This window comes from Apteryx mantelli, chromosome 31 (assembly GCF_036417845.1).
Source record: "Apteryx mantelli isolate bAptMan1 chromosome 31, bAptMan1.hap1, whole genome shotgun sequence".
NCBI classification, from domain to species: domain Eukaryota; kingdom Metazoa; phylum Chordata; class Aves; order Apterygiformes; family Apterygidae; genus Apteryx; species Apteryx mantelli.
The window spans coordinates 252,134-274,489 of NC_090008.1; the positions used below are offsets into that span (position 1 = coordinate 252,134).

The 22,356-nt window shown below is 70.3% G+C and overlaps 4 protein-coding genes across 7 annotated transcripts; all 4 read left to right on the forward strand.

Annotated features, from left to right (window-relative positions):
• The first annotated feature begins 690 nt into the window (after positions 1-690).
• On the forward strand, positions 691-5,624 carry ENTREP3 (endosomal transmembrane epsin interactor 3). Of its 4 annotated transcripts, none has more exons than XM_067313307.1 (12): positions 691-909; positions 1,618-1,674; positions 1,894-2,004; positions 2,173-2,298; positions 2,373-2,480; positions 2,566-2,726; positions 2,829-2,928; positions 3,015-3,099; positions 3,214-3,792; positions 4,087-4,155; positions 4,371-4,633; positions 5,257-5,624. In XM_067313307.1, the coding sequence occupies exons 1-12, from the start codon at positions 691-693 to the stop codon at positions 5,425-5,427; spliced, it is 2,049 nt and encodes a 682-aa protein (XP_067169408.1). In that variant the 3' UTR covers positions 5,428-5,624. The 4 variants fall into 4 exon arrangements, with proteins under 4 accessions (XP_067169408.1, XP_067169409.1, XP_067169410.1 ...); XM_067313308.1 differs by having other exon boundaries at positions 4,090-4,155; XM_067313309.1 differs by having other exon boundaries at positions 4,357-4,633; positions 5,257-5,426.
• A 597-nt stretch (positions 5,625-6,221) lies between these two features.
• GBA1 (glucosylceramidase beta 1) lies at positions 6,222-9,720 on the forward strand. The gene is made up of 10 exons (XM_067313189.1): positions 6,222-6,452; positions 6,543-6,734; positions 6,808-6,954; positions 7,098-7,231; positions 7,343-7,515; positions 7,699-7,936; positions 8,161-8,385; positions 8,498-8,661; positions 8,822-8,947; positions 9,264-9,720. Exons 1-10 carry the CDS (start codon positions 6,320-6,322, stop codon positions 9,364-9,366), a joined length of 1,635 nt encoding a protein of 544 aa, XP_067169290.1. The 5' UTR covers positions 6,222-6,319; the 3' UTR covers positions 9,367-9,720.
• A 4,207-nt stretch (positions 9,721-13,927) lies between these two features.
• LOC106494328 (glucosylceramidase beta 1) lies at positions 13,928-17,347 on the forward strand. The gene is made up of 10 exons (XM_067313225.1): positions 13,928-13,982; positions 14,078-14,269; positions 14,345-14,491; positions 14,588-14,721; positions 14,821-14,993; positions 15,078-15,312; positions 15,540-15,764; positions 15,840-16,003; positions 16,174-16,299; positions 16,468-17,347. Exons 2-10 carry the CDS (start codon positions 14,119-14,121, stop codon positions 16,571-16,573), a joined length of 1,461 nt encoding a protein of 486 aa, XP_067169326.1. The 5' UTR covers positions 13,928-13,982; positions 14,078-14,118; the 3' UTR covers positions 16,574-17,347.
• A 726-nt stretch (positions 17,348-18,073) lies between these two features.
• Positions 18,074-21,424, forward strand: LOC106491398 (lysosomal acid glucosylceramidase-like). Its single transcript, XM_067313197.1, has 11 exons — positions 18,074-18,498; positions 18,849-19,014; positions 19,124-19,315; positions 19,398-19,544; positions 19,617-19,750; positions 19,835-20,007; positions 20,087-20,324; positions 20,405-20,629; positions 20,702-20,865; positions 20,949-21,074; positions 21,173-21,424. Exons 2-11 carry the CDS (start codon positions 18,948-18,950, stop codon positions 21,279-21,281), a joined length of 1,575 nt encoding a protein of 524 aa, XP_067169298.1. The 5' UTR covers positions 18,074-18,498; positions 18,849-18,947; the 3' UTR covers positions 21,282-21,424.
• The last annotated feature ends 932 nt before the right edge of the window (positions 21,425-22,356 follow it).

The following is a 22,356-nucleotide window of genomic DNA, read 5'->3' on the forward strand; positions in this document are numbered from 1 at the left end:
CGCCCGGGGCGCCGTGCCGGGGGGCTCGGGGCGGCGTCCCGGACTACAGCTCCCGGCGTGCCGCGTAGGGGCGGGCCGCCGGTGCCGGCGCAGCCCGAGCCTCCCGCGGGGATGCGGGCGGTGGCGTGCCCGGCCCTGCCCTGCGCTGCCGCAGCCGCGGGCAGGGCCAGCGGGCGGCGGCCCCGCGGCACCGGCGGCGCCGGGGCGCAGCGCTTCCCGCAGGGCCCCGGCGGGGGTGATGCGCCGGCCGCGCCGCGCCGGTGAGGGGCTGCGGGCGGCCGCGGCGGCTCCGCGCACCGGGCGCCGCCTCCGGCTGCGGCTCGGGCGCCGCCGGACGATGCTCCTCGGCCCCGCGGGCGGCGACCGGGAGCGCTCGCGTCCTCCCAGCGCTGCCCGGGGGCCGGCGGCGGCTTCGGGACGCGCTCGCCCGCGGCCCGCCCGGGAATGGCCGGAGACAGCGGCGCTCGGGGACTGCGGGTTTTGGCCGGGTTTGCTCCCAGGGCGTCCCGCGGCCCCGCGGCGAGCCCCGGGCTCGTAGGGTGAAGCCTGGCCTCCTCCCGGAGAGCGTCCGCCGCTGCTCGCCCGGAGCCGGCGCCGGGGTCGGGGCCGCCGCGGCGCGGTGCCGCCGGCGCCCCGGGCTGGGGCGGGCCCGGTGCCGGTGCCGGTGCCCCCGCGGCCGGCGGCGGAGCCATGCCCTCCCCCAGCGGCTCCAGCCGCTCGCTGACCGCCCGCGCGTCCCACAGCCTCACCCGCCTCCGCCTGCAGCGCGCCTGGCTCCAGATCCTGCTGGTGCTGGGCTTCGTCCAAGTGATCCTGGGCGTCCTGATCGTCACCTTCAGCCTGGTGGCGGCCACCATCACGCCCTCGGCCAAGATCCGGCACTCCTGCCCGTCCTGGGCCGGCTTCTCGGTGAGCCTGGGGCCGGCGGCGGGTGGCGGGCCCCGCGGCGTGGGGATGCGCAGCCCGGGCTGGGGACCCGGCCCGGCCCCCGCCGCAGCGGCTCCGCGCTCGGGACTGTTGCCCCCGGGGCGCCGTGCCGACGGTGCCCCCTCCCCGGGGGCGGCCGCGGAGAAGCCCGCGGGTGCCCTGGGGTGACTCTGCAGGGGACGGGGATTCTGGAGCGGGGCCAGGGGCCGTGCCCGGGGCTAGCCGGGCTGTGTGCCGGGCCGACCCACTTCTGGACCTGCCGGAAGGAGCCCGGATGGGTCTGTGCAGCGGCGGGCAGGGAGGGCTGTGCGGGATGCTGCACTGGTGATGGGGAGGGCAGCGGCAGCCCTGCCTGGCTCCCCCGCTGCGCTGCGGGCTGCTCCCGCTGCTGCCTGGGCTGGCTCAGGGCAAGGCCCTAGCGGGCCTGGGCTGGCAGCCGGGCTCACGGTGGTCCAGTGCTGCTCTGCTGCGAGCCCGCGGCACGGACCCTGGCTGCAGAGCCGCCTGCGGCCCCTGGGCTCTCGAGCGCCCTGAATCAGCAGTTTCTCCGGGCTCGCAGTGTGGGGGCTCCGGGCACCGTCCTCGTGGGGCCACCCATGGGGCTTTGCCACGAGGTGGGTGGCTGCTTTGGGCCCCGCTGCCTGGCAGAGACCTCTCCCCCTCCTCACTGCCCGGCCTGTGTGCCTGCAGCTGGCACTCTCTGGGCTCGTGGGCATCGTCTCCTGGAAGCGGCCGTTCACCCTGGTGGTACGTATCGTGGGGGGGCCATCAGGGCGAGCAAAGCCATGTCCCCGCGCGGCTCCCCGTCTGCAAATGTCCCAGCTGGGGAGGGCTGCGTAAAGGGGCCGCGCGGCCCCACATGCCCCGGGACAGATGGCTGTGCACGCACGCATTCACGTGCCGGCCAGTGGCTCCTGGCTCTGCCAGCCCTGCCCAGCTCGTGGCTGCTCTCCTTCCCCGCTGCAGATCACCTTCTTCACGCTACTGTCGGTCCTGGGCATCATGCTGAGCCTGGCCGGCTCCATCCTGTCCTGCCAGAGCGCACAGCTGGTGAAGTCCCTGGAGGCCTGTGAGACGGTAACGCTGGGCCGGGGCGGTGGGCTGGGCAGGGGTGCCGCAGTGCTGAGCGCGCGCTGCCTCCGGCTGCGGGGCCGGTCACTTGGGTCCCAGCGAGCCATGGCCTGGGGCTCTGTCTGGGGGTGTCCGCTGCGTCTCGCGGTTGCTGATGGCGTTCGTCGCCCGCAGGAGAGGGACATGTGCGTCTGCTGCCAGGCTCTCCTGGCACCCGTGCCCGCCTCCTGCAGCGGGCAGAGCAAGACGCTGACCATGTTCCCCCACCCCGACTGCCGGGGCATCCGCGTGGCACTCAAGGTGGGTGCGGTGAGGGGCGGCGAGGGTCCCTGCACCTGGGGGCCGCGGCCCCCGCTCACCCCTCTCCTCCCCAGGATCTTCTGTTCAGCGTCTGTGGCTTGACTGTCTTCTCCACCATCGTCTGCACCCTCTCCACTGTCGTCTGCTGCATCCAGATCTTCTCCCTGGACATCGTCCATGTGGTGAGTTCTGGGCCCCGCGGGGATGCGCGGAGCCGTGTCCGGGCACGGGGCACCCGCCGACCGCTCCTCATGCCGCTCTCTGCAGCTGGTGCCGCAGCGCTCGAGCTCTGTGACGCTGGAGTGCACGTCGCCGCCCGACACCTTCCTGCAGAGCATGATGGACTTCGAGGAGTTTGTGCCTCCAGTGCCGCCACCCCCTTACTACCCACCCGAGTACACCTGCAGCTCCGAGACTGACGCACAGAGGTACCTGCCAGGAGCGGGGCCGTGCGCCGTGGGGCAGCACAGGGCCGCCTACCACCTCCAGCTCCTCCTGCCTGACTCTGCTTTCCCGCTCTGGCCCTGCAGCATCACCTACAATGGCTCCATGGACAGCCCCGTGCCACTGTATCCCACCGACTTTCCCCCCTCCTACGAGACCGTCATGGGGCTGCGAGGAGACAGCCAGGTAGGGGGGGGCCGCCTGCGGGGCCGGCACCGGCTGCCCTGGCACAGCTCCGGCCCTGCCGGTGCTCTGAGCGCGCTGTCCCGCAGGCCACGCTCTTCGACGCGCAGCTGACGGATGCTTCGCACACCTGCACCTGCGACCGCGTCCCCTCCATCGTGCTCAGTGGGGAAGGTGCGTGAGCCCCCGGAGGGGAGCGTGGGGGTGGGAGACAGGTGCCGCCAGCTGCCCAGGGCTTTCCTGCCCTCCCGGGCTGGTCCCTGCTGACGGTAGCTGCCTTCCTTGCAGCATCCATGGACAGCGGGTCCCTAATCATGTCCGAGATGGTGGACGTCCCCGGGGACAGCAGCCCCTCTGAGGACTCGTGCCTGCTGGAGCTGCAGGGCTCCCTGCGCTCGGTGGACTACGTCCTCTTCCGCTCCATCCAGCGGAGCCGGGCGGACTACTGCCTGAGCGTGGACTGCATGCAGTGCAGCCACCACGCGCGCAGCCCCACGCTGGGCTTGCAGGGCCCCTTCGAGGAGGCGCCGCAGCCCCGGGTGCGCGGCGAGCGCTCCTACTCCTGCTCCACGGCGGAGCCGGGCCACGAGGGCGTCTTGGTGGGGGGGGCCGTGACCCACAGCTGCAACCGCCTGGAGGGGCTGGCCCGCTGCGCCGGGCCCTGCTTCCCCGAGGTGCGGCTCAAGGGCAGGAGCAGGCTGCAGGGCGGCGGCGGCGCCCGCTCTGCGGGGCCCAGCGGCGGCCGCCTTGCCCGCCCGCGCCGCAGCAGCGAGACCTCCTGCCCCTCGTCCCCGGCGCCAGGGCTGGGCCGGCGCCCGCTCGTGAGATCGCACAGCGACCCCGGCACGGCGGCGGTGGCCAACACTGGTGGGTGGGGATGGGGACGGGGGCGGCTGCGGGGACAGGGCTGCGCGTGCACAGGGCCGGTGGGTTTGGCGGGGGGGAACATCCCCATTGCTCGGGGGAGGCCGTGTTTCTCTGCAGCCAGGCAGGATTGGGGCCATCCGGAGGCAGGTTGCCGCCACGAGGGGATGGGAGGGAGGCGGATGGGAATGCGCTGCTCCAGCCGAGGGGAAGTGCTGACGGAGGCGGCTGGTGCAACGGGGCTGCGCAGCCTGGCCGCATTGTGCCAACACCTGAGTTTGCTTTTCCTGCTCCCAGCAGATTTCAGGGAAGTACTTTATACCAAAGCACTGGAGGACACTGTGTCCAACTCTTCAGCAGATACAGGTCAGGGCAGAGCCCTCCTGGGGCACCAGGTCTGGGATTACTGGGGTGGCCGGGAGGTGGGGGCGTTCCTGCAGCCGTGGCACCCTTTGTGGAGGGCATGGTGGAGAGCAGCAGCCGTGGGCGGTGGGGTCGGGACCCCCTGGGCTCCCCAGGGCTGCCGGGAGGGCCGGGGCTGCCCTATCAATGCCCAGCGTCCCACAGCAGCGTCTTGGCAGGGCTGTGCTCGGAGGCCTGCCTGCTCCACCGACCGCACTGTGACTCGCCCCCGCTGCTCCGAGCCGGCTCCACCGGGAAGAACAAGCCGCCAGTGTGCAGGAAGGCACCGCAGCAGCTGTCGAAGACGGTGGCGCGCTCCCTGGGGGACCTCAAGGCCTGCCGCGGCACCCGCGGGCTGGTGGCCAGGTTCCTGCAGAGACCCAAGCGCAGCCTGGCCGCGGCGGTGGAGGCGCCCGGGCACAGCTCCCAAGGGCACAAGCAGGTGGGCACCAGCAGCCGCTGCTTCCCTTTCCCCAGGCACCCTGTCCCGCCCGTGCCTGCTCCGGCCCTGTGCTCCCAGCAGCACCTCCATGCTGGACCATCCAACGTGCCTCTGTCTCGGCTCCCTCTGTGCTCCCGTGCCAGGCTCGGTGCTGCCCATCCTGGCATCCGCAGGCAGAGCCTGCTTCCGGCAGCCCAGCCCTCATGGTGCGGGAAGCTCGGATCCTCCCTCCGTGAGCCAGGAGCTGCCCCTTCTGCTTGGGCCTGGCCAGAGGCAGGAGTGGGAAAATCCTCTGTGTTGCAACGGCCTCAGCTTTGCCGCTGACTCACTGCAGCCTTGAGGAAGGCACTGGGACGCCCCGGCCTTAACTTCCCCAGCTGGGGAGCATAATGACCCTTTTCCTGCTTTCCGGGATAAGCCGGTGCTTGCAGGATGCTGGCGACCTGACCTGGCTCGGGAAGCCGTGACAGGAACAGCTCTGTTCTTAATGACAGCTTAGGCGCGTGACGAGCGCCTCGGCCGCCCCTGCCATCCTGCCGGCACGTGCCCCGCTGGGCAGGGCAGCAGCCGCGCGTCCCGCTGCCCTGCGGCCCCGCCAGCCTGCCATGGCCGTGCCGTTGCAGGTTCCCTGGAGCGCCCGGCCGGGAGCCGAGCGGCCCCACGACGGCATCCACCTGCAGAGCTGCGGGGACCTGAGCTCCACCTCGTCCCTGCGCCGCCTCCTGTCCGCCCGCCGCCTGGAGCGGGGCCGCCCGCGCAGCCTCAGCGGCGCCTGCAAGGAGAGCGTGCTCTGAGGGCCGCCAGCGCCGGGGCTGCTGGACTCCGCTGCCGGCCCTGGCGGGGCTGGGACCCCGTGCCGGGCGTCCCGCCGCCGTGCCGGGGCCGCACCAAGGGGCCGGACCCCGGGAGCGGCCGCGCGGGCCGAGCCCTGGCGGGGAACAGGGCTCCCGCCCGGGGAGCAGGTGCCGGCGGCGGGGCCGGACGCCGGAGGCCCGCGAGGCGGCATGGAGGCGGGAGGCCGCGGCCCCTGCCCCCCCCCCCCCGCTATGCAACCCTCCGGGCCGGCGCCGGGGCGGCTGCGCGGGGCTCCCGGCTGGGCTGGCGGTGCCCGGCGCCCCCGCTGTCCCGCTGCACGGCTCGGCCGGCCTGGGCGGCGCACGGGGCCCCGGCTGCCGCCACCGCCGCTGTGGCCTGGCTGCGGGTGCTCCCCGCTGCTCTGACACTCGCTAGAGAACCAAATAAAGGTGTAAGCCTGCCCACAGCTCCCTGTGCCGCATCGCACCGCACCGCGCCGCTGCGCCACGCCGGGCACGGACGGCGGGACCGGGGCTGGGGCCTGGCGGGGGCTGGGGTGGGGGCCGGCGCGGGCCGGGGCCGGGGCCCGGTGCGGACTGGGGGCGGTGGCGGTGGCGGTGCCGATGCGGGCCCTACCCGGCCCCAGCCCCGGCTCCGGCGGGCCCCGCGGCGCGGTCAGCTGAGCGGTCACGTGAGGCGGCGGGGCGGGGCGGGCGCCGGACGCCTGGGTCCCTCCCGGTGCCGGTGCTGCTGCCGGTGCCGCTGCCCCGGAGGCGCCCAGCGCCGGCGGCGGCAACACCCGCGGGCACCGGGGCGGCCCGGGCCGCGCTGCCCTGCGGGCGGTGCCGCCGCTGCAGCCGCCGTGGGAGGGGTGGCAGCGCCGGGCCTTAAATGCAGCGGGAGCGGGAGCGACACCGACACCGGAGCCGCCTCGGCTGCTGCCGTCGCGGAGGCGCCATGTGGGCCGCGTGCGCCGGCGTCCTGGGCTGGCTGCTGCTGGTGCCGGCGGCGCCCGGGGCCGCAGGTGAGCACGGGGCCGGGGCTGCGGGGGGGGCAGCGCGCCGCGGGGGTGTCCCCGGCCGGCGGCTGCCCGCGCCCCCCTGTGCCCCCCCAGGCGCCCGGCCCTGCAGCCCCAAGTACTTCGGGCGCGACTCCATGGTGTGTGTGTGCAACGCCACGTACTGCGACACGCTGGACCCCGTGGTGCTGCCGGCACCCGGCGCCTACGTCAAGTACGAGAGCAGCAAGGCCGGCAAGCGGCTGGAGCGCAGCGAGGGCAGCTTCCGCCGCGGCCTCCACGCACCAGGTACCGCCGTGCCGCCGAGCACCGGTCCAGCCCTGCCCGCACCCTTCCCTCACACCTGGTCTCTCCCTGCCAGATCTCGTCCTGATCCTGGACACGGCGCAGCGGTACCAGAAGGTGAAGGGCTTCGGCGGCTCCGTCACCGACTCAGCGGCTATAAACATCCTCTCCCTGCCGGAGCAAGCCCAGGAGCACCTGCTGCGGTCCTACTTCTCTGAGGAAGGTGGGAGCCAGGTGCCATGGGGGAAGCAGGCAAGGCTGTGCTGGGGTCACAGCATGCCCCCCCTGGCTGGGGACTGGTGGGGTTTGGAGACCTCTGGTCCCTCTCTCAGCACCTGCCCAGTCTAACCCCTTTCTGCCTGGCAGGGCTTGAGTACAACCTCATCCGTATCCCCATGGCCAGCTGCGACTTCTCCCTTCATGCCTACACCTACGACGACGTTGCCTTTGACTACGAGCTTGCCCACTTCAGCCTGAGAGATGAGGACACAAAGCTGAAGGTGAGCAGGGGAGGCACCAGGGCAGGAGCTGGGTACGGGAGAGCAAGGGGGGGGCGCAGGGGCTCAGCCCTGTGGCTGGAGCTGAGCTGGTCCCTCTGCTCTGTTGCGCAGATCCCCGTTCTGCACCGAGCCTTGGCCATGACCAAGAGGCCGCTGTCGCTCTACGCCAGCCCCTGGACCTCTCCAACCTGGATGAAGACCAGCGAGTCTTTCACTGGCAAGGGCACACTGAAGGGGCAGGCAGGGGACAAGTACCACAAAACCTGGGCCAACTACTTTGTACGGTGAGGAGCAGCTGGCAGACGGGGTGTCTGAGGGAATGGGGCCCCATGGGTGTAGATGGGGGACGTGCCAAGAGGTCGTCGGGGTGAGTCCAGGGGTCTGCAGTGGTGGTGAGTGATCATGACGCACCCCATGGTGTGCAAAGGTGGGTCTGGGGCTGCTCACGCCTCTCCCCCTGCACTCAGGTTCCTGGATGAATACGCCAAGCACAACCTGACCTTCTGGGCTGTGACAGCAGAGAACGAGCCCTCAGCTGGGCTGATCAACAACTACCCCTTCCAGTGCCTGGGCTTCACGGCTGAGCAGCAGCGGGACTTCATTGCACAGGACCTGGGCCCCGCGCTGGCCAACAGCTCCCACCGTGGCATCCGGCTCATCATCCTGGATGACAACCGGCTGCATCTCCCGCACTGGGCCAAAGTGGTGAGTGCACAGTGAGGAGCAGGGGTCCGCCAGCGTGAGGAGCGGCGGCAGAGCCCCGAGTCCCTGGGAGCACAGCCTGCCGTGTGGGGTGGGTGTCTCTGGCGAGGACTCGACAGCTCCGTCCCGCGGTGCCGGAGGGCTGTGGTGAAGGCGCTCTGCCCCGTGTGCCCACGGTGCGGGGCAACCCGGGGGCTCTGGCAGGTGCCGACTCCTCTGCTGCCCAGGTCCTGGAGGATGAAAAGGCAGCTCGCTATGTCCACGGCATCGGCATCCACTGGTACCTCGACTTCATCGGTCCCATAAAAGACACCGTGGTGCCCACTCATGAGCTCTTCCCCGACTACTTCATCTTGGCCACAGAGGCGTGCATCGGGGCCCACTTCTGGGAGAGGGACGTCATCCTGGGCTGCTGGGAACGGGGGAATCAGTACAGCCACAGCATCCTGATGGTGAGGCCCCTCTGCTGTCCCACACAGCGGGCCCCATAGAGGGTTGCTAGCTCTCCCCCTCTCCCTCTGTCACCCTGGTATTTGGGTAGACGTTTTGGCTGTCCCGTTGCAGAACCTGAACCACTTTGTGGCCGGCTGGACCGACTGGAACCTGGCCCTGGACCTGGAGGGGGGCCCCAACTGGGTCGAGAACTACGTGGACAGCCCCATCATTGTGGACAGCAGTGAAGGCATCTTCTACAAGCAGCCCATGTTCTACCACATGGGGCACTTCAGGTGGGTTGGGACCCCTGAATGCTCCTGGCTGCCGGGGCTCCAGCTCCCTGGTTGCAGCGGTGGCTTGTCAGGAGTGGAGCAAGGCAGGTCTGTAATTAAGACAGCTCAGCTGGGGTCTGACTCCCTTCCCTGGGCTTGTTTCCTGCTCTTGTCCTTGCAGTAAGTTCATCCCGGAGGGCTCCCAGCGTGTGGGGCTTGTCGCCTCCAAAGAGTCCAAGAAGACCGACCTGGAGTACTCGGCTTTCCTTCGCCCCGACGGTGCAGTGGCGATTGTGGTCCTTAACAGGTGAGGGATGCAGTCTGGCCCACGAGTGCAGGAGCCTGTCCTGCCTGGGCCATGCTGGCTCTCAGGAAGGCATGGGGCTGGTCCCTTCGCAGGGGGGATGCAGTGAGCTCTTGAGGCGTCAGGTGTCCCCAGGCTGCGGTAGGGGAGGCATTAGTGAGAATGGACACTGCACAGACCTCCACATGGGGGTGAAGGCTGCTGGGGCAAACCCAGGCCTAGAAGATGGTTCACCCCACCTGTGTGCTGGTCCTTGTGCATCGCTGGTGCTCAGAAGCTGCTGCAGGTCCATCTGACCCGGCTGTTCCTTGCTCTCCAGGTCCCCGCAGAACGTGACCTTCGGGCTGGCCGACACGGTTGGTCTCATTGAAGCCATGGCTCCAGCCAACTCCATTCAGACCTACCTGTGGCGACGGCAGTGACGGGGCTGGGAACCCCCGGCTGGCCACGGGCTGGACCAAGAATGAGGCACTGCGGGACAGTAGCCCCTCACTGCCCGTGGACAATGCGGAGGAGGTGGTTCGCCGGTGCTTGTGCCGCAGTGAAGCCAAGCGCTGGGGCTGGGCCTGAGCCGGCTGGATTCTGCCAAGCGCCGGGACCAGGCAGGTGTCGTGTGCGACAGCATGGGCGAGAGGGGCAGTGGAGGAGCGAGCTGGGCTGCAGCGCCCCGTGCGCGTACGGGAGGGCTGGGGCACTGGTGCCCTGCAGGGCGGAGGGCCCGCACGCTGTGAACGCCATTTCTGCTGCTCTGATATTAAACGCTGGTTCTGTCTCTGTCTGCGGCTGGAAAAGAAACCCCCCAGCCCATCCGCTGCTCGATCACGGAGCCGGGGCAGTCCTGAGGGCAGGCTCAGCTTGTCCCAGGTCCTGAGCACCCTGCAACCTAGCTGTGTGCCGGGGGCTCCGCTCTGCGATGGCTCTTCTTCCTGCCCACGTAAGTCACAGCGGGGTTTGCCAGGGAAGCAGTCCGGGCTCCGCTTTGCTCCCAGCCCCGCATTCAAGTGCGTGCTGCCTGGCAGGGGGGCGAGCTGAGCCTGGATGCTCTTTGGCCGCCTCTGCGGAGCAGGTCGCGTGGGGACAGGTTTGGAAAGTGGCAGGGCAGCTCTGCCCTGAGCATCGTCTGTCAGTCAGGATTTACCTTGCACTGGGTGTTCGCTGGCAGCTCCCACGGATGCTGCCTTTCCTGAATAAGGAGTGGGAGCAAAACGCCTGGGCACCTCCCTCGGTGGAAGCCCCGGGCAGGGGCCATGCCAAGCCCTCGGGGCAGCTGTCTCTGCTCTCTGTCCCTCTGCCAGGCCGGAGCAGCATCCAGACCGGCCCTGGGGCCTCACTGTGTGCCCGAGACCGGGGTTCCTGGAGGAAGGGGTGCAGGGGTGCAACGTGGGGAGAGCAGCACCGGGCTGCCGGGAGCTGGGGTTTGCTCTGTGTTGTCCCCACTCCGCGCTAGAATAAATACATCCAGGCTGGAGCGTGTTCCTGGCTGCTGCAAGGCCCAGCTGGGGCTACTGCAGCCTCGTTTGCAGCTCGTGGCAGGCTGGCAGGGGTGCGGGGTCACGGCCTGGCCCGGCCCGGCCAAGGGTGCGGGAGGTTCCCCTGCTTGGGGCTGGAGGCAGAACCGGCTTTAGGAGCTTTGTGGCAGGGTGGGTCCAGGATATGAGCTGGCTCCGGATGGGAACAGGGCATCTACAAGCTTTGCGCTGGGGCTTCTCAGGGAGCTGGGTGCCCTGGTGTTCCTGGAGCACGAATGACTTTCTGTCCCCACCTGACCGCTGGAGGTTTTGCGCGCTTGGGGCAAGTGGCGGCTCTGGCTGCTGCAGCCTCGCACTGTGCGGGAGGACCGGCCCGCGAGCTCCGAGCTCGGGGAGCGCTGCTGGAGCGCTGCCGGGCCACTGCTGGCATGGAGGGAGCCGGGATGCAGGAACGGCCGCGAAGCATGTGCCGTCGCGTCCCTCCAGGCGCCGCGGCCGTGGGGGGCATCGCACGGTCCCTGCGGGAGGGGGTGGCCGGGGCAGGAACGTCCCGCTGCAGCGGGGAGCTCCGGCCCGGAGCCGCGAGGGCAGCGGGGTCTGGATCAGCCGATGCCCTGGAGCCGGGCCAGGTTGAGCAAGAGGTCACGGGGCCAGGAGTGGGCGCAGGGCGCGGGCGCGCCCAGGAAGGAGGGCGGGAGCCGTGAGGGCGTGCTGCAGAGAGGATTAGGACAGGGAGGTCACGATTGCAGTCGGGGCTCTCCTTCAAAGCCGGGTTAAGCGGGGGCAGGCCGGCGGCGACGGAGCCGGTCGGGTGGAGGCAGGCGGCAGTGCCGAGGCCGGCACAGAGCTGCTGCGGAGGACGGGCACAGCCCAGGACGGGCTGCTGCTGCCTGCGACAGGGTCTGGAGCAGCAGAAAGCGCGGGGCAGGGATGGCCGTTCCGGGCAGCCGGAAGGGCGCTGCGGCACGTCCTGCACCGCGATGCCATCGGGGTGCCGGTGCGAGCAGGATCCGGGGACCGCCACAGCCTGACAGGAGCCTCCGGTGCAGAGCAGCACCAGGGCCTGTCCCGGGGCATCCGAGTGCGGGGAATGCTGCCCATCCCAGGCCCTGCGTGGCAGCCCCCGGCGCTAGGCCACGACCGGACATGCGAGGTGCTGCACCCGCTGCCGTCCTGGGACAGGGCCAGGCCTGCGGCCGCCGCTTGGGGAGCCCCGTGACGGAGGAGGCTCCCGGCCCCCCCCGCCATCCCGAGGCTGCTCGCGTTTGTCCACAAGAGGGAAATATTTCTCCAGGATAGCAGCTGCGGCAGGAGCTGCGCTGCAGTCGCAGGGCTCGGTGCAGCTCGGAGCTCGCCCCGGCCCGGCCAAGCGCCGCCGGAGTCACCGGGCTCCCTGCTGCCGCTGCGGCTCCTCGCTCCCCTGCCCCTCTCCCCCTCCTGCTTTTCCCTTCACAGGTTCCTGCTTGCTGGCTTCCTTTAAAGTTTTATCGGCACCAGTAGCGAAGCCGAGGCAATGGGGACATCCAGCCACAGCTGGTCCATGGCCCCTCGTGCCTGCGCTCCCTTCGGCTCTGCGGGAGCCCGGGCGAAGCCCCGAGGGGCGAAGGGCTCCGAGTGGCAGCACCGCAGAGCTCCTGCCACCCCAGTGCTCAGCCCCGGACGCAGGCTTGCGCGGATCCCTGTCCCCGGGAGCAGCACCAGCCTGGCCGAGGGCCGAAACCCGCCCCGGGGAGTGCGGCCTCCCCCCGCCCTCGCGCCCTGGCCACCTGCACCCGTGTGAACCCCACGAGACCCCCGCGCGCAGGGCATCCCGGAAAAGGCAGCTTTGGAGGGAGTTTGGTGGCATCCCCTGAGACGCCGGTTCAGCGCCGAGGCGTTGCCCGTCCCCTGGGTCTCACTTTTCCTGCCAGACGAGAAGCTCTTATCACCCCGCATTGACAGGGCCTAGCGCTGCAGCTGTCCCAGCAGCCTCCGCGGTGTTTTCGCTCCCGGGAGCGCGGGGCTGCCAGGCTCCGCTGGGGCCGCAGTGGCAGTGGCGGCCCCGGACCCTGAAATGGGGAGGGAAGGGGTGTGCGGTGCCCGGGGTGCCCCAGGGTGCTGGCACCAGGCCAGCTGCATCTGGATGCAACTCGTCACCTCGGGCCCAAACAGCTGGATCTACTAAGCCCTCCCCAACGTTGGGGCTGGTTGGCCTGGGTGTAGCACTTGGCGGAGAAGTTAGTCCCAGCTGGAAGTGGGAGTCCGGGTGCTGCGGGGTAGGAGGAACCTTGATTGCTTGAGTTGCCCCACAGCTGTGTCTGATATGCCAGAAATGGAGAAAATTAGTCATAAACTGCTGCCCCGCCCAGGGGAGGTGAGAGCTAACGGCGCAGCGGTGGCGGAGCGGCTTAACCCTTGTGAAGGGCTGACGGAGGGGTGGCAGGGGGCTTTGAGGGCGTCTCTGCCGTCCTGGTGCTCCGGGCTCTGGTGGCTGCTCCCCACAGCCGGGAGCATTCCTGGAGTGTTTTCCCCGCGGATGCGGAAGAGTGGAGCTCCGCCGGGCTGGTGTGGCGGTGCCGGGTGGAGACGCTGCCTGGCACCGCGCGGCGCGGCAGGTTTCCCCGCCGCAGCGCTGGCTCGGCGGCGCTGCCCCAGCTGGCACTGCCAGGGGCCTCTGCTCGTGCCCCCTTTTTGCAGGAGATGGGGCGACCGGGGCCCGTGCCAGTTTGGGAAAGGCAGTGCTAGCAGCAATCGATGCTGAGGTGGGAGTGAGCACGGCAAAAAGCCTTGGGCACAGCAGCAGCAGCTGCACCGGGTGGTCCCGTTGCCCCCAGCACCCTTGTCGCCCCACGTGCGCGGCCGTGGCAGCTTGCGGCGGGGAATGGGCTGGGGTAAAGCACCTAAGGCACTGCTGGAAATCCTTGGCAGGGGAGCACAAAGTGCCCCTTAGCCCACGCGTGCTCAGCTGTGTTTGCAGGGCTTCACCCAACTCTGACAGCAGAAAAAAGCCGAACTTCCTTTGGCGAGGGCGCCTCGGAGCTGCACTGTGCAGGGTCGCCCCGCTCGCAGGACCTTGTGCATGGCCAGATCGGCTGGCACGGTGTCCGGGCCCCTTCTCTGGGGGGCGAAGCCCTCGCACGGCAGCGAGGACCTGGCATCCCCGGTGCGGCTCCGGGGGAGGAGACGCTCCTGCTGCTCCAGGTCCCAGAGCAGAGGTAGGCGCGGGGCAGGAGGAGGGTGAGGAGGAGCCGTGGGGCGGGCGCGTGGGGGGAAGGTCTCGGCTCGGCTCCCCTTAAAGGCAGGCGGGAGGTCGGGGCTGCTGGGAGCAGCAGGCGGCGGCTCCGGGGACTCGACGGCTGGAGGAGGCAGGTGGGCGCCGGGGCAGGACGGAGGCGCTGGCGGCGGGACGGGCAGGGACGGGGCAGGTGGCCTGGCCTCGCTCCCCGGCGGAGCGCCGCCCGCCCCGGCGGTGCCGCGCTGACGGCGAGCCCTGCCCGCAGCCCCGTGCCATTGCGGAGGCGCCATGTGGGCCACGTGTGCTGGCGTCCTGGGCTGGCTGCTGCTGGTGCCGGCGGCGCCCGGGGCTGCAGGTGAGCACGGGGCCGGGGCTGGGGCTGCGGGGGGGCAGCACACCGCGGGGGTGTCCCCGGCCGGCGGCTGCCCGCGCCCCCCTGTGCCCCCCCAGGCGCCCGGCCCTGCAGCCCCAAGTACTTCGGGCGCGACTCCATGGTGTGTGTGTGCAACGCCACGTACTGCGACACGCTGGACCCCGTGGTGCTGCCGGCACCCGGCGCCTACGTCAAGTACGAGAGCAGCAAGGCCGGCAAGCGGCTGGAGCGCAGCGAGGGCAGCTTCCGCCGCGGCCTCCACGCACCAGGTACCGCCGCACCGGCGCCGTGCCGGGCGCCCCGGGGCTGCACCAGGGGCTGAGCCGCGGCCGGTCGCCTCGCAGGGCTGCTGCTGACGCTCAACGCCTCCGAGCTCTACCAGCACGTGAAGGGCTTCGGCGGGTCGCTCTCGGACGCGGCCGCCCTGAACATCCTGGGGCTGTCACGGCCGGCGCAGGACAGGCTGCTCCGGTCCTACTTCTCGGAGGCAGGTCAGTGCCGGGGGGCGGTGGTGTTGGCCGCGGGGTGCCCCTGCGGCTCTGCCTGCTGCAGGGAAATGCACCGCTCCACGCGTTCCTGCACCACAGGGATCGAGTACAACCTGGTCCGGCTGCCCATGGGCTGCAGCGACTTTTCCGAGCGCCCCTACAGCTATGCCGACATTCCCCACGACTACGAGCTGCGGCACTTCAAGCTGGCAGAGGAGGACACGAGGATGAAGGCAAGTGTGGCCAAAGGCGCCGGCGGAGCCCCCAGTTCCCGTGGTGGCCCCGGTTCCCGCGGTGCCGATGGTGAGCTGGTCCCTCGGCTCCATCCCCAGATCCCCATCCTGCACCGGGCCTTGGCCATGAGCAAGCGGCCACTGTCGCTCTACGCCAGCCCCTGGACCGCGCCAGCCTGGATGAAGAGCAACGGGGACATCCGTGGGAAGGGCAGCCTCAAGGGGCAGGCGGGGGACAAGTACCACCGGGCCTGGGCCAGCTACTTCGTCAAGTAGGGGCACTCCTGGGGCCAGCAGGCTCGGGGGCACGCGGGGTCCAGGCGCCGCTGACGCCTCCGTCCCGCCGCGGCACGCAGGTTCCTGGACGAGTATGCCAAGCGCAATGTGACCTTCTGGGCCGTGACAGCGCAGAACGAGCCGCTGGCGACCCTGCTGGCCCCCGCCAAGCTCCCCACCGTCATCTTCACCGCCGCGCAGCAGCGGGACTTCATCCTCCGCAACCTGGGCCCGGCACTGGCCCAGAGCGCCCACCGCACCCGGATCATCATCCTGGACGACCAGCGCATCCACCTGCCTGCCTGGGCCCAAGTGGTGAATTGCTGAGGCAGCCCGGCGTGCCGAGGCCCCCTGCTCCCCGCGTGCCTCTTTCTGGCTCCGTTTTGCACCCCTGCACTGCATTTCGAGTGCAAATGAAGCCAGCGGCCGCTGCCTGCCCATGGTGCTCCCTGTGCCGGGGGTCCGTGGCTCTGCCGGCAGCTCCTGCCCGCTGCAGGGGCAGCGGTGGCCCCGGTGCCAGGTGCCTCCTCTGCTCCCGCCAGGTCCTGGGCAATGCCAGCGCCGCCCGCTACGTTGCCGGCGTCGGGGTTCACTGGTACCTGGATGCCCTGGTCCCGGCCCGCAGCAGCCTGGAGGCCACCCACCGGCTCTTCCCCCGGCACCTGCTGCTCTACACCGAGGCCTGCAGCGGGTTCCTCACGCTGCGCTTCACCGTGGCCCTGGGCTGCTGGGAGCGCGGCGACCGCTACAGCCACAGCATCCTCACGGTGCGGCATCCCCAGTGCCGCCGCGCGGGGCCGGCCGCCAGCCGCGGCCCCGCTCAGCCCCTCCTCTGCCGCCAGGTCCTGAACCACTTCGTGGCGGGCTGGACCGACTGGAACCTGGCGCTGGACCTGCAGGGGGGCCCCAACTGGGTCAGGAACTACGTGGACAGCCCCATCATTGTGGACCGCAGCAAGGATGTCTTCTACAAGCAGCCCATGTTCTACCACCTGGGGCACTTCAGGTGGGCTGGGGTCAGTGGTGGGCTTGCGTGGGGCAGCCGGGTGGCCCCAAAACGCCGCCACCGGCCACGTGCCCCATGCGGGGGAGCCAGCCGCGGAGCAAGATGCTTCCGCGGGGCGGGGGGGCCGGGGCTGCCGCCGGCTGCTGCAGCGCCCGCTCCTCTCCTCGCAGCAAGTTCATCCCCGAGGGCTCCCGGCGCGTGGGGCTGGCCAGCAGCCGCAAGTGCCCGCTCTGCGACCTGGAGCACGTGGCCCTCCTGCGCCCCGACGGCGCCGCCGTCCTTGTGGTCCTCAACAGGTGAGCACGGGATGGACGTGGCTGGGGGATGGACGGGTCCAGGGGATGCGTGGGATGGACGTGGCTGGGGGATGCGCGGGGTGGATGGGTCCAGGGGATGGACGTGGCTGGGGGATGCGTGGGGCATCCTCGGCCAGCCCAGCCTCGCCAGCCCCCTCTCGCCCCCAGGTTTCCCTGGGACGTGCCGTTTGGGATCTCGGACCCCGCCGTTGGCTTCATCGAGGCCGTGGCTCCGGCCAACTCCATCCAGACCTACCTGTGGCAACGGCAGTGAGGCCGGGGCTGTTGGCTCCACGGTGGCAGCAGTGGGGAGCCCCCGCGTTCCCCCATCCCGGCTCCTGCGGCCGAGCCCCCGGCAGCGCCCTGCTTCGCGAGCCCAGCTCCAGCGCCATGTCCTGCGCGGCGGTGTCGCCCGGGCCCCTCGCGCCGGCATGCCGTGCCAAGCCGAGCCGTGACGCACTCCCTCCGGCATGCGCCACTGCCCACCGGCGGCTCGGAAACCGCTGCCCCCCTCCCCCCCCGGGATGCGGGTGTGACGTGAAGTCGCGAGGGGCGCCGCGGAGCGAGGGCGCCGGGGCCCAGCTGCCGCACGCGGCCTCCATGCTTGGAGCTGCAGCTGGAGACTTACCAGTTAGCCAGGTTTTAATTCATTTCGTATGTTCTGTGGTGATTCTCTGCCCTAGATTTTTTTTTTTTTTAAATCAAAATATCACGTTGCAGCAGGACAGATGCTGCACAAAAGCCGCAGCGTGCTGCCGCCGTGTCCCTATGCACCAAACACAGCTGCGGACCATCGGTGCGGTACCGGCTCTTCCCCGCAGCCGCCTCGGCTGCCACGTCCCGCGCTCTGCTCGCGGGGCTCGCGACAGGCCTCCCTTTCTTCCCACTGTGGCTGCGACCGCGCTGCCAGGCCCCAATTACCTGGGCAGCCTGTTTACCCTTCTTAAATACAGGTTACGGTATTTGCTTGCTGCAGCCTTTGGGAATGTTACCAGCATCCCAGACTCTCTGAAGTCCTGGAAATAGAAAGCCAGATTGCTCCTTGGCAGATCCCACATGTGTGCAAGCTATGGAGCTGTGGATTTCGGGGGGGGGGGGGGAAGGGGGGAAAGCAGTTTAACTTTAACAGCTGTTTTGTTGGAGTATGAGATGAAGACAGCACCTGGCTCAGCCCTGGGTGTATTTATGGAGCACTCTGCCCATCCTGCATTTTTATGGATGTGTCTGTGCAGCCCTGGCCCAAACCACGGCTGCGATTCCAGGGGCGGCATGGGTGGCTGCAGCGGGAGCAGGCGCAGGTGGTGCGTGCGCAGCCTACACGTGTGCTCCAGCGCTTACGCGCAGCCCCTCCGCACGGCCTTGCTGCTCCCTCGCCGTCTGGAAATGCATCTGCCGCGGGGCCAGTGCCTTTTATTTTCCTCCACATGTGCCAAAAAGCGCATGGGAAAGCCACGGGATGCAGCATCCCCGGCACTACCCTCGTCCTGTTTCTCTGGCTGAGCCAGTGCAGCCAATTAGGAGGGATCCCAAATTAGATGGTGCGGTGCCTGGGCATGTTTTGCAGCCCGCGATGCTGATGATAAACGGCAGCAGCCGGCTCCACCCAGCCCAGGCTCTGGCACACGCAGGGGGCCAGCGGCACTGGGGACCCCTGTGGGGCAGAGCCCGGCCCCTGGGAGAGTGTGCGGCGCGGGGACCCCGGGGCTGCCTGGCTGCACCTCTTCCCGCGGGAAGAAAGCCAGCCGGCCGTGGGACTGCGGGTCTCGGCCTCGGCACTCGCCCGTGCGCAGCCGCCTGGGCTTGGGTGCCAGGGCAGTCGCCCCCAAACAGCCGCAGGGCCGCCCTGGCTCCCCCTGCTCGGGGCGCAAGCTCGGTTTGGCGTCTCTGGCAGCCACACGCTGCGGTGGGGCGCTGGCGCCCGGGGTGCCGCGCGTCCCCCTGGCCTGCTCCCTGGGGTGCTGGGGCAGGTTTCAGGAGCGCAGTGCGAGCACTGTGCGCTCCCATTGGAGCACAGTTGCAAAACCCTCCCGGGGCACCCCTTAAAACACATGCGGCGCTGCTGAGCTGTCCTCTTGCCGGGACTCGCCTTTCCTGCTCGGCGAGACGCGTCGCCTCCTACGGAGACGCGGCCCTGAGCAGGTCCTGCCGCAGTGCCGAGACGCAGGCGAGGGCTTTCCAGCAGGTCGCGGCCCGGAGCAGGTAGGCAGCAGGGTCCGGGGTGTCCTCGCCGGCCAGTGGCCGTGGGGTGGCCGGGTCGCAGGGTGATGGGTGCGCGAGAGCCCTCCTGCCCCGGTGCGCCGCACACCCGGCTTCGTCTCGCGCCAGCGGTGGAGGCGGCTCATCCCGCACCCTGGTGCAGCAGCGTGGCAGGAGGGAGGGATGGGATAGGATGGTCGTGGGAAACGCTCTGCCCTGGCTCCCGGGACGCTGCTGGAGCCCGTCCCGTGGGGCGCCTTGGGCAGCATGGGCGGAGGAGTGGGAAGGAGGTGCCGGGAGCTGGGCAGTGGCAGGGAGACGCCGGCGGTTCCCTGATGCCGATGTCCCACCAGGGCAGGACCCCAGGGCTGCACCCGTGCTGTCGCTGCCTGCTGTTCCTGCACTGACCCTTCTCCCAGTGTCCCCCCCGAGCGTGGCTGTGGCACGGCGCCATGTGGCCCGGGTGCACCAGTGTATTGGGATGGCTCCTGCTGCTGCAGACAGTGCTGCGGGTGGCAGGTAAGCGTCCCATCCCATCCCATCCTGTCCCATCCCATCCACACCATGGGCTCCAGTGGTGCCCCGGCCCGGCGCGGGAATGCCGCCCACCCTGTCTGTCCCACTGCAGGCGGCCACCCCTGCGACGCCCGGGACTTTGGGCACGGCTCGCCGGTGTGCGCCTGCAATGCCACGTACTGCGACACGCTGGACCCCGTGGCGCTGCCGGCGCCTGGCGCCTACGTCAAGTACGAGAGCAGCAAGGCCGGCAAGCGGCTGGAGCGCAGCGAGGGCAGCTTCCAGCACAACTCCTGGGCACCAGGTACCGCCGCACATGGGGCCGTGTGCCCACGGGGCCCCAGCGCTGCTGCAGCCCCAGCTGCGATGCTGCTTGTCCCCCACAGATTTCCACCTCACCCTGGACACAGCGCAGCGGTACCAGAAGGTGAAGGGCTTCGGCGGCTCCGTCACTGACTCGGCGGCTATAAACATCCAGTCGCTGTCCAAGGAGGCCCAGGAGCGCCTGCTCCGCTCCTACTTCTCCGAGGAAGGTGAGTGCAGCACTGAAGCGTGGCTCTGCCCCAGCGCCCGGGGCTCCCCGTCACCGCCCGTCCCCTCCCCAGGCATTGAGTACAACCTGGTGCGCGTCCCCATGGCCAGCACTGACTTCTCCGTGCGCCTCTACACCTACGCCGATGCCGAGGGCGACTTCGAGCTGAAGCACTTCAATCTGACGGAGGAGGACACGCGGATGAAGGTGAGCAGCCCGCAGGATTGGAGGGGGGGGGGGGCGCAGGGGCTGCGGGTCGCAGAGCGCCCGGTGACATCCGCTTCTCCGCAGATCCCCATCCTGCAGGCAGCCCAGGCGGTGGCCAAGCGGCCGCTGTCGCTCTACGCCAGCCCCTGGACCTCGCCGGTGTGGATGAAGACCAACGGGGCCATGACGGGCCGCGGCACGCTCAAGGGCAGCCCCGGGGACAAGTACCACCGGACCTGGGCGCAGTACTTCATCCGGTGAGGGGCCGGGAGCGCGGCGCGCTGCTGTGGGGCCATGCCCGGCGCTCGGCACCGCTCACCCCTCTCCCGCGCCCAGCTTCCTGGACGAGTACGCCAGGCACAACCTGACCTTCTGGGCCGTGACGGCGGGGAACGAGCCCACGGCCGGCGAGATCGTCTTCTACCCCTTCCAGTGCCTGGGCTTCTCCCCCGAGCACCAGCGGGACTTCATCGCGCGGGACCTGGGCCCCGCGCTGGCCAACAGCTCCCACCGCCACGTCCAGCTCATCATCCTGGACGACCAGCGGGTGATGCTGCCCTACTGGGCGCAGGTGGTGAGTCCCCGCGGTGGCCGCCCCAGCCCGGCGGCTCTGCCCGGTGCCGGGGCTGCCCGCGACGCCCCTCTCCTCCCCAGGTGCTCCGCGACCCCGTGGCCGCCAGCTACATCAGCGGCATCGGCATCCACTGGTACCTGGACTTCCTGGCGCCCATCGACCTCACGCTCTCCATCACCCACCACCTCTTCCCGGATTACTTCCTCCTGTCCACGGAGGCCTCCACCGGCTCCTACTTCTGGGAGCCCAGGGTGGTGCTGGGTGGCTGGGACCGCGGCAGCAAGTACAGCCACAGCATCCTCTCGGTAGGGCTCGGGGGGCGGCGGGGCCCGGTGGGGCCCGGCCAGCCCCGCTCAGCGCCGTGACCTGCCCTGCAGAACCTCAACAACTACGTGACGGGCTGGACCGACTGGAACCTGGCACTGGACCTGGAGGGGGGCCCCAACTGGAGCAAGAACTACGTGGACAGCCCCATCATCGTGGACAGCAGCAAAGACGTCTTCTACAAGCAGCCCATGTTCTACCACATGGGGCATTTCAGGTGGGTTGGGGGGTGGCAGGGGGTGGCCGGGACCGGGGGGGGGGGGGGCACAGTGGCAGCCTGTTCCCCGCTTGTCCTTGCAGCAAGTTCATCCCCGAGGGCTCCCAGCGCGTGGGGCTGGCCGTCACCAAGCAGTGCCGCCGCTGCGACCTGGAGCACGCGGCTTTCCTGCGCCCCGACGGTGCTGTCGTCCTCGTGGTCCTCAACAGGTGAGTGCTGCGGCCATGGGGGGCCCCTCCCCCCCCCCCCCCCCCGTGCTGCCCTGCCGCCGCCGACCCACTCCCTGTCTCGCCCCCCCCCCCCCCAGGTCCCCCACGGAGGTGCTGTTCGGGATCTCAGACCCCCGTGCCGGGTTCATCGAGGCCGTGGTGCCGGGCGACTCCATCCAGACCTACTTGTGGAAGCAGCCAGCCTAGCGCGGCCGGGCCGGATGGAGGCGCTGGGGCCGGGACCCCCACGGGGCCGGGGCGGCCACACTGCCTGGGGGACCCGCTTTACCCGAGGGCTGCGACACCCGCTGCTTTCTAGGTGTTTTCATAAAATAAACGGGTTTTCTACAGCCCTGCCTGCAGGTCTGCTGCCCCCCCGGGGGGGGGGGGGGGAGGTTTTGGGGCGGTGGGACGGGGCAGACGGCACCTCTGGATGCCTGGGCCCCATCCCATCCAGCAGGCGTTTCCCAGGCACGGGGCCGGGGCAGGCGGCAACCGGGATTTAGCGCAGAGGCCGGGGTGCATACCTCCGGGCCGATGTTGTTCCGGGGAGGCCCTGGCACCACCGCATGCGGCTGCCCTGGGCTGGAGGGGCTGGGCCAGGGGAGTGCGGCCCAGGGCGACGCACGACGCCGGTAGCGGGGCCGAACAAGCGAGGGCTGTGTGCCGCCCCGCCGCCGGCACGCAAACAGCCCTGGCCAGACACCGCTTTTCCATTCGCCAGCTCGTAAACCGACGGCAGCCAGGGGAAACCGCAGCCGCGCTGACGTCCCTGCCTGCGCTGCAGCCAGGGGCCGAGCCGCCGGCACGGGGCAGGCCGGAGCGCGTGATGGAGCGGGCGCCCTCACCTCCTCCCCCCCCCCCCCCCCCCGCCCCAGGCCGTGGGGGGGCCGAGCACACGGTGCCGGTGCGGACACCCCGGAGCTGCTCTGCTGCGTGCGAGCCCTCGGCCGCCCCTTCCCGGGCTCTCGGGGCTGCGCTTGCCGCACTACGTGCTTTTGGCAGTGCCAGCGCTGAGGAACTCCCCATTCCTGGCGTGCGCTGACTAATGCAAACAGCCGTCGCCGCCGGAGGGATTCCTGCCGCGGCCGCAGCCAGGCGGCTGCTCACTGCTGCGGGGAGCAGCGCTGCCAGCAGCCCTCCTGCTGTGCATCCCGCTGGCACCCCGGCAGCGAGGCCGCGCCGTGTCAGCGCCCGTTCGCACATGCACGGGCCAGCGGTGCTGCGGTGCCGGTGCCACGGGGAGGTGAGGTGGGATCAGCACACAGCTGGTGGTGCTGAG

Bases quoted from the DNA above. Each gene is read 5' to 3' on its own strand.
- GBA1 (XM_067313189.1), top strand. From the start codon at position 6,320: ATGCAGCGGGAGCGGGAGCGACACCGACACCGGAGCCGCCTCGGCTGC. The intron at 7,516-7,698 runs GTGAGGAGCAGC...CCCTGCACTCAG, and splicing joins TGGGCCAACTACTTTGTACG to GTTCCTGGATGAATACGCCA. The intron at 8,948-9,263 runs GTGAGGGATGCA...CTTGCTCTCCAG, and splicing joins GCGATTGTGGTCCTTAACAG to GTCCCCGCAGAACGTGACCT.
- ENTREP3 (XM_067313307.1), top strand. From the start codon at position 691: ATGCCCTCCCCCAGCGGCTCCAGCCGCTCGCTGACCGCCCGCGCGTCC. The intron at 1,675-1,893 runs GTACGTATCGTG...TCCCCGCTGCAG, and splicing joins AGCGGCCGTTCACCCTGGTG to ATCACCTTCTTCACGCTACT. The intron at 3,100-3,213 runs GTGCGTGAGCCC...CCTTCCTTGCAG, and splicing joins CATCGTGCTCAGTGGGGAAG to CATCCATGGACAGCGGGTCC.
- LOC106494328 (XM_067313225.1), top strand. From the start codon at position 14,119: ATGGTGTGTGTGTGCAACGCCACGTACTGCGACACGCTGGACCCCGTG. The intron at 15,765-15,839 runs GTGCGGCATCCC...CTCTGCCGCCAG, and splicing joins ACAGCCACAGCATCCTCACG to GTCCTGAACCACTTCGTGGC. The intron at 16,300-16,467 runs GTGAGCACGGGA...TCTCGCCCCCAG, and splicing joins GTCCTTGTGGTCCTCAACAG to GTTTCCCTGGGACGTGCCGT.
- LOC106491398 (XM_067313197.1), top strand. From the start codon at position 18,948: ATGTGGCCCGGGTGCACCAGTGTATTGGGATGGCTCCTGCTGCTGCAG. The intron at 20,325-20,404 runs GTGAGTCCCCGC...TCTCCTCCCCAG, and splicing joins TGCCCTACTGGGCGCAGGTG to GTGCTCCGCGACCCCGTGGC. The intron at 20,866-20,948 runs GTGGGTTGGGGG...TTGTCCTTGCAG, and splicing joins TACCACATGGGGCATTTCAG to CAAGTTCATCCCCGAGGGCT.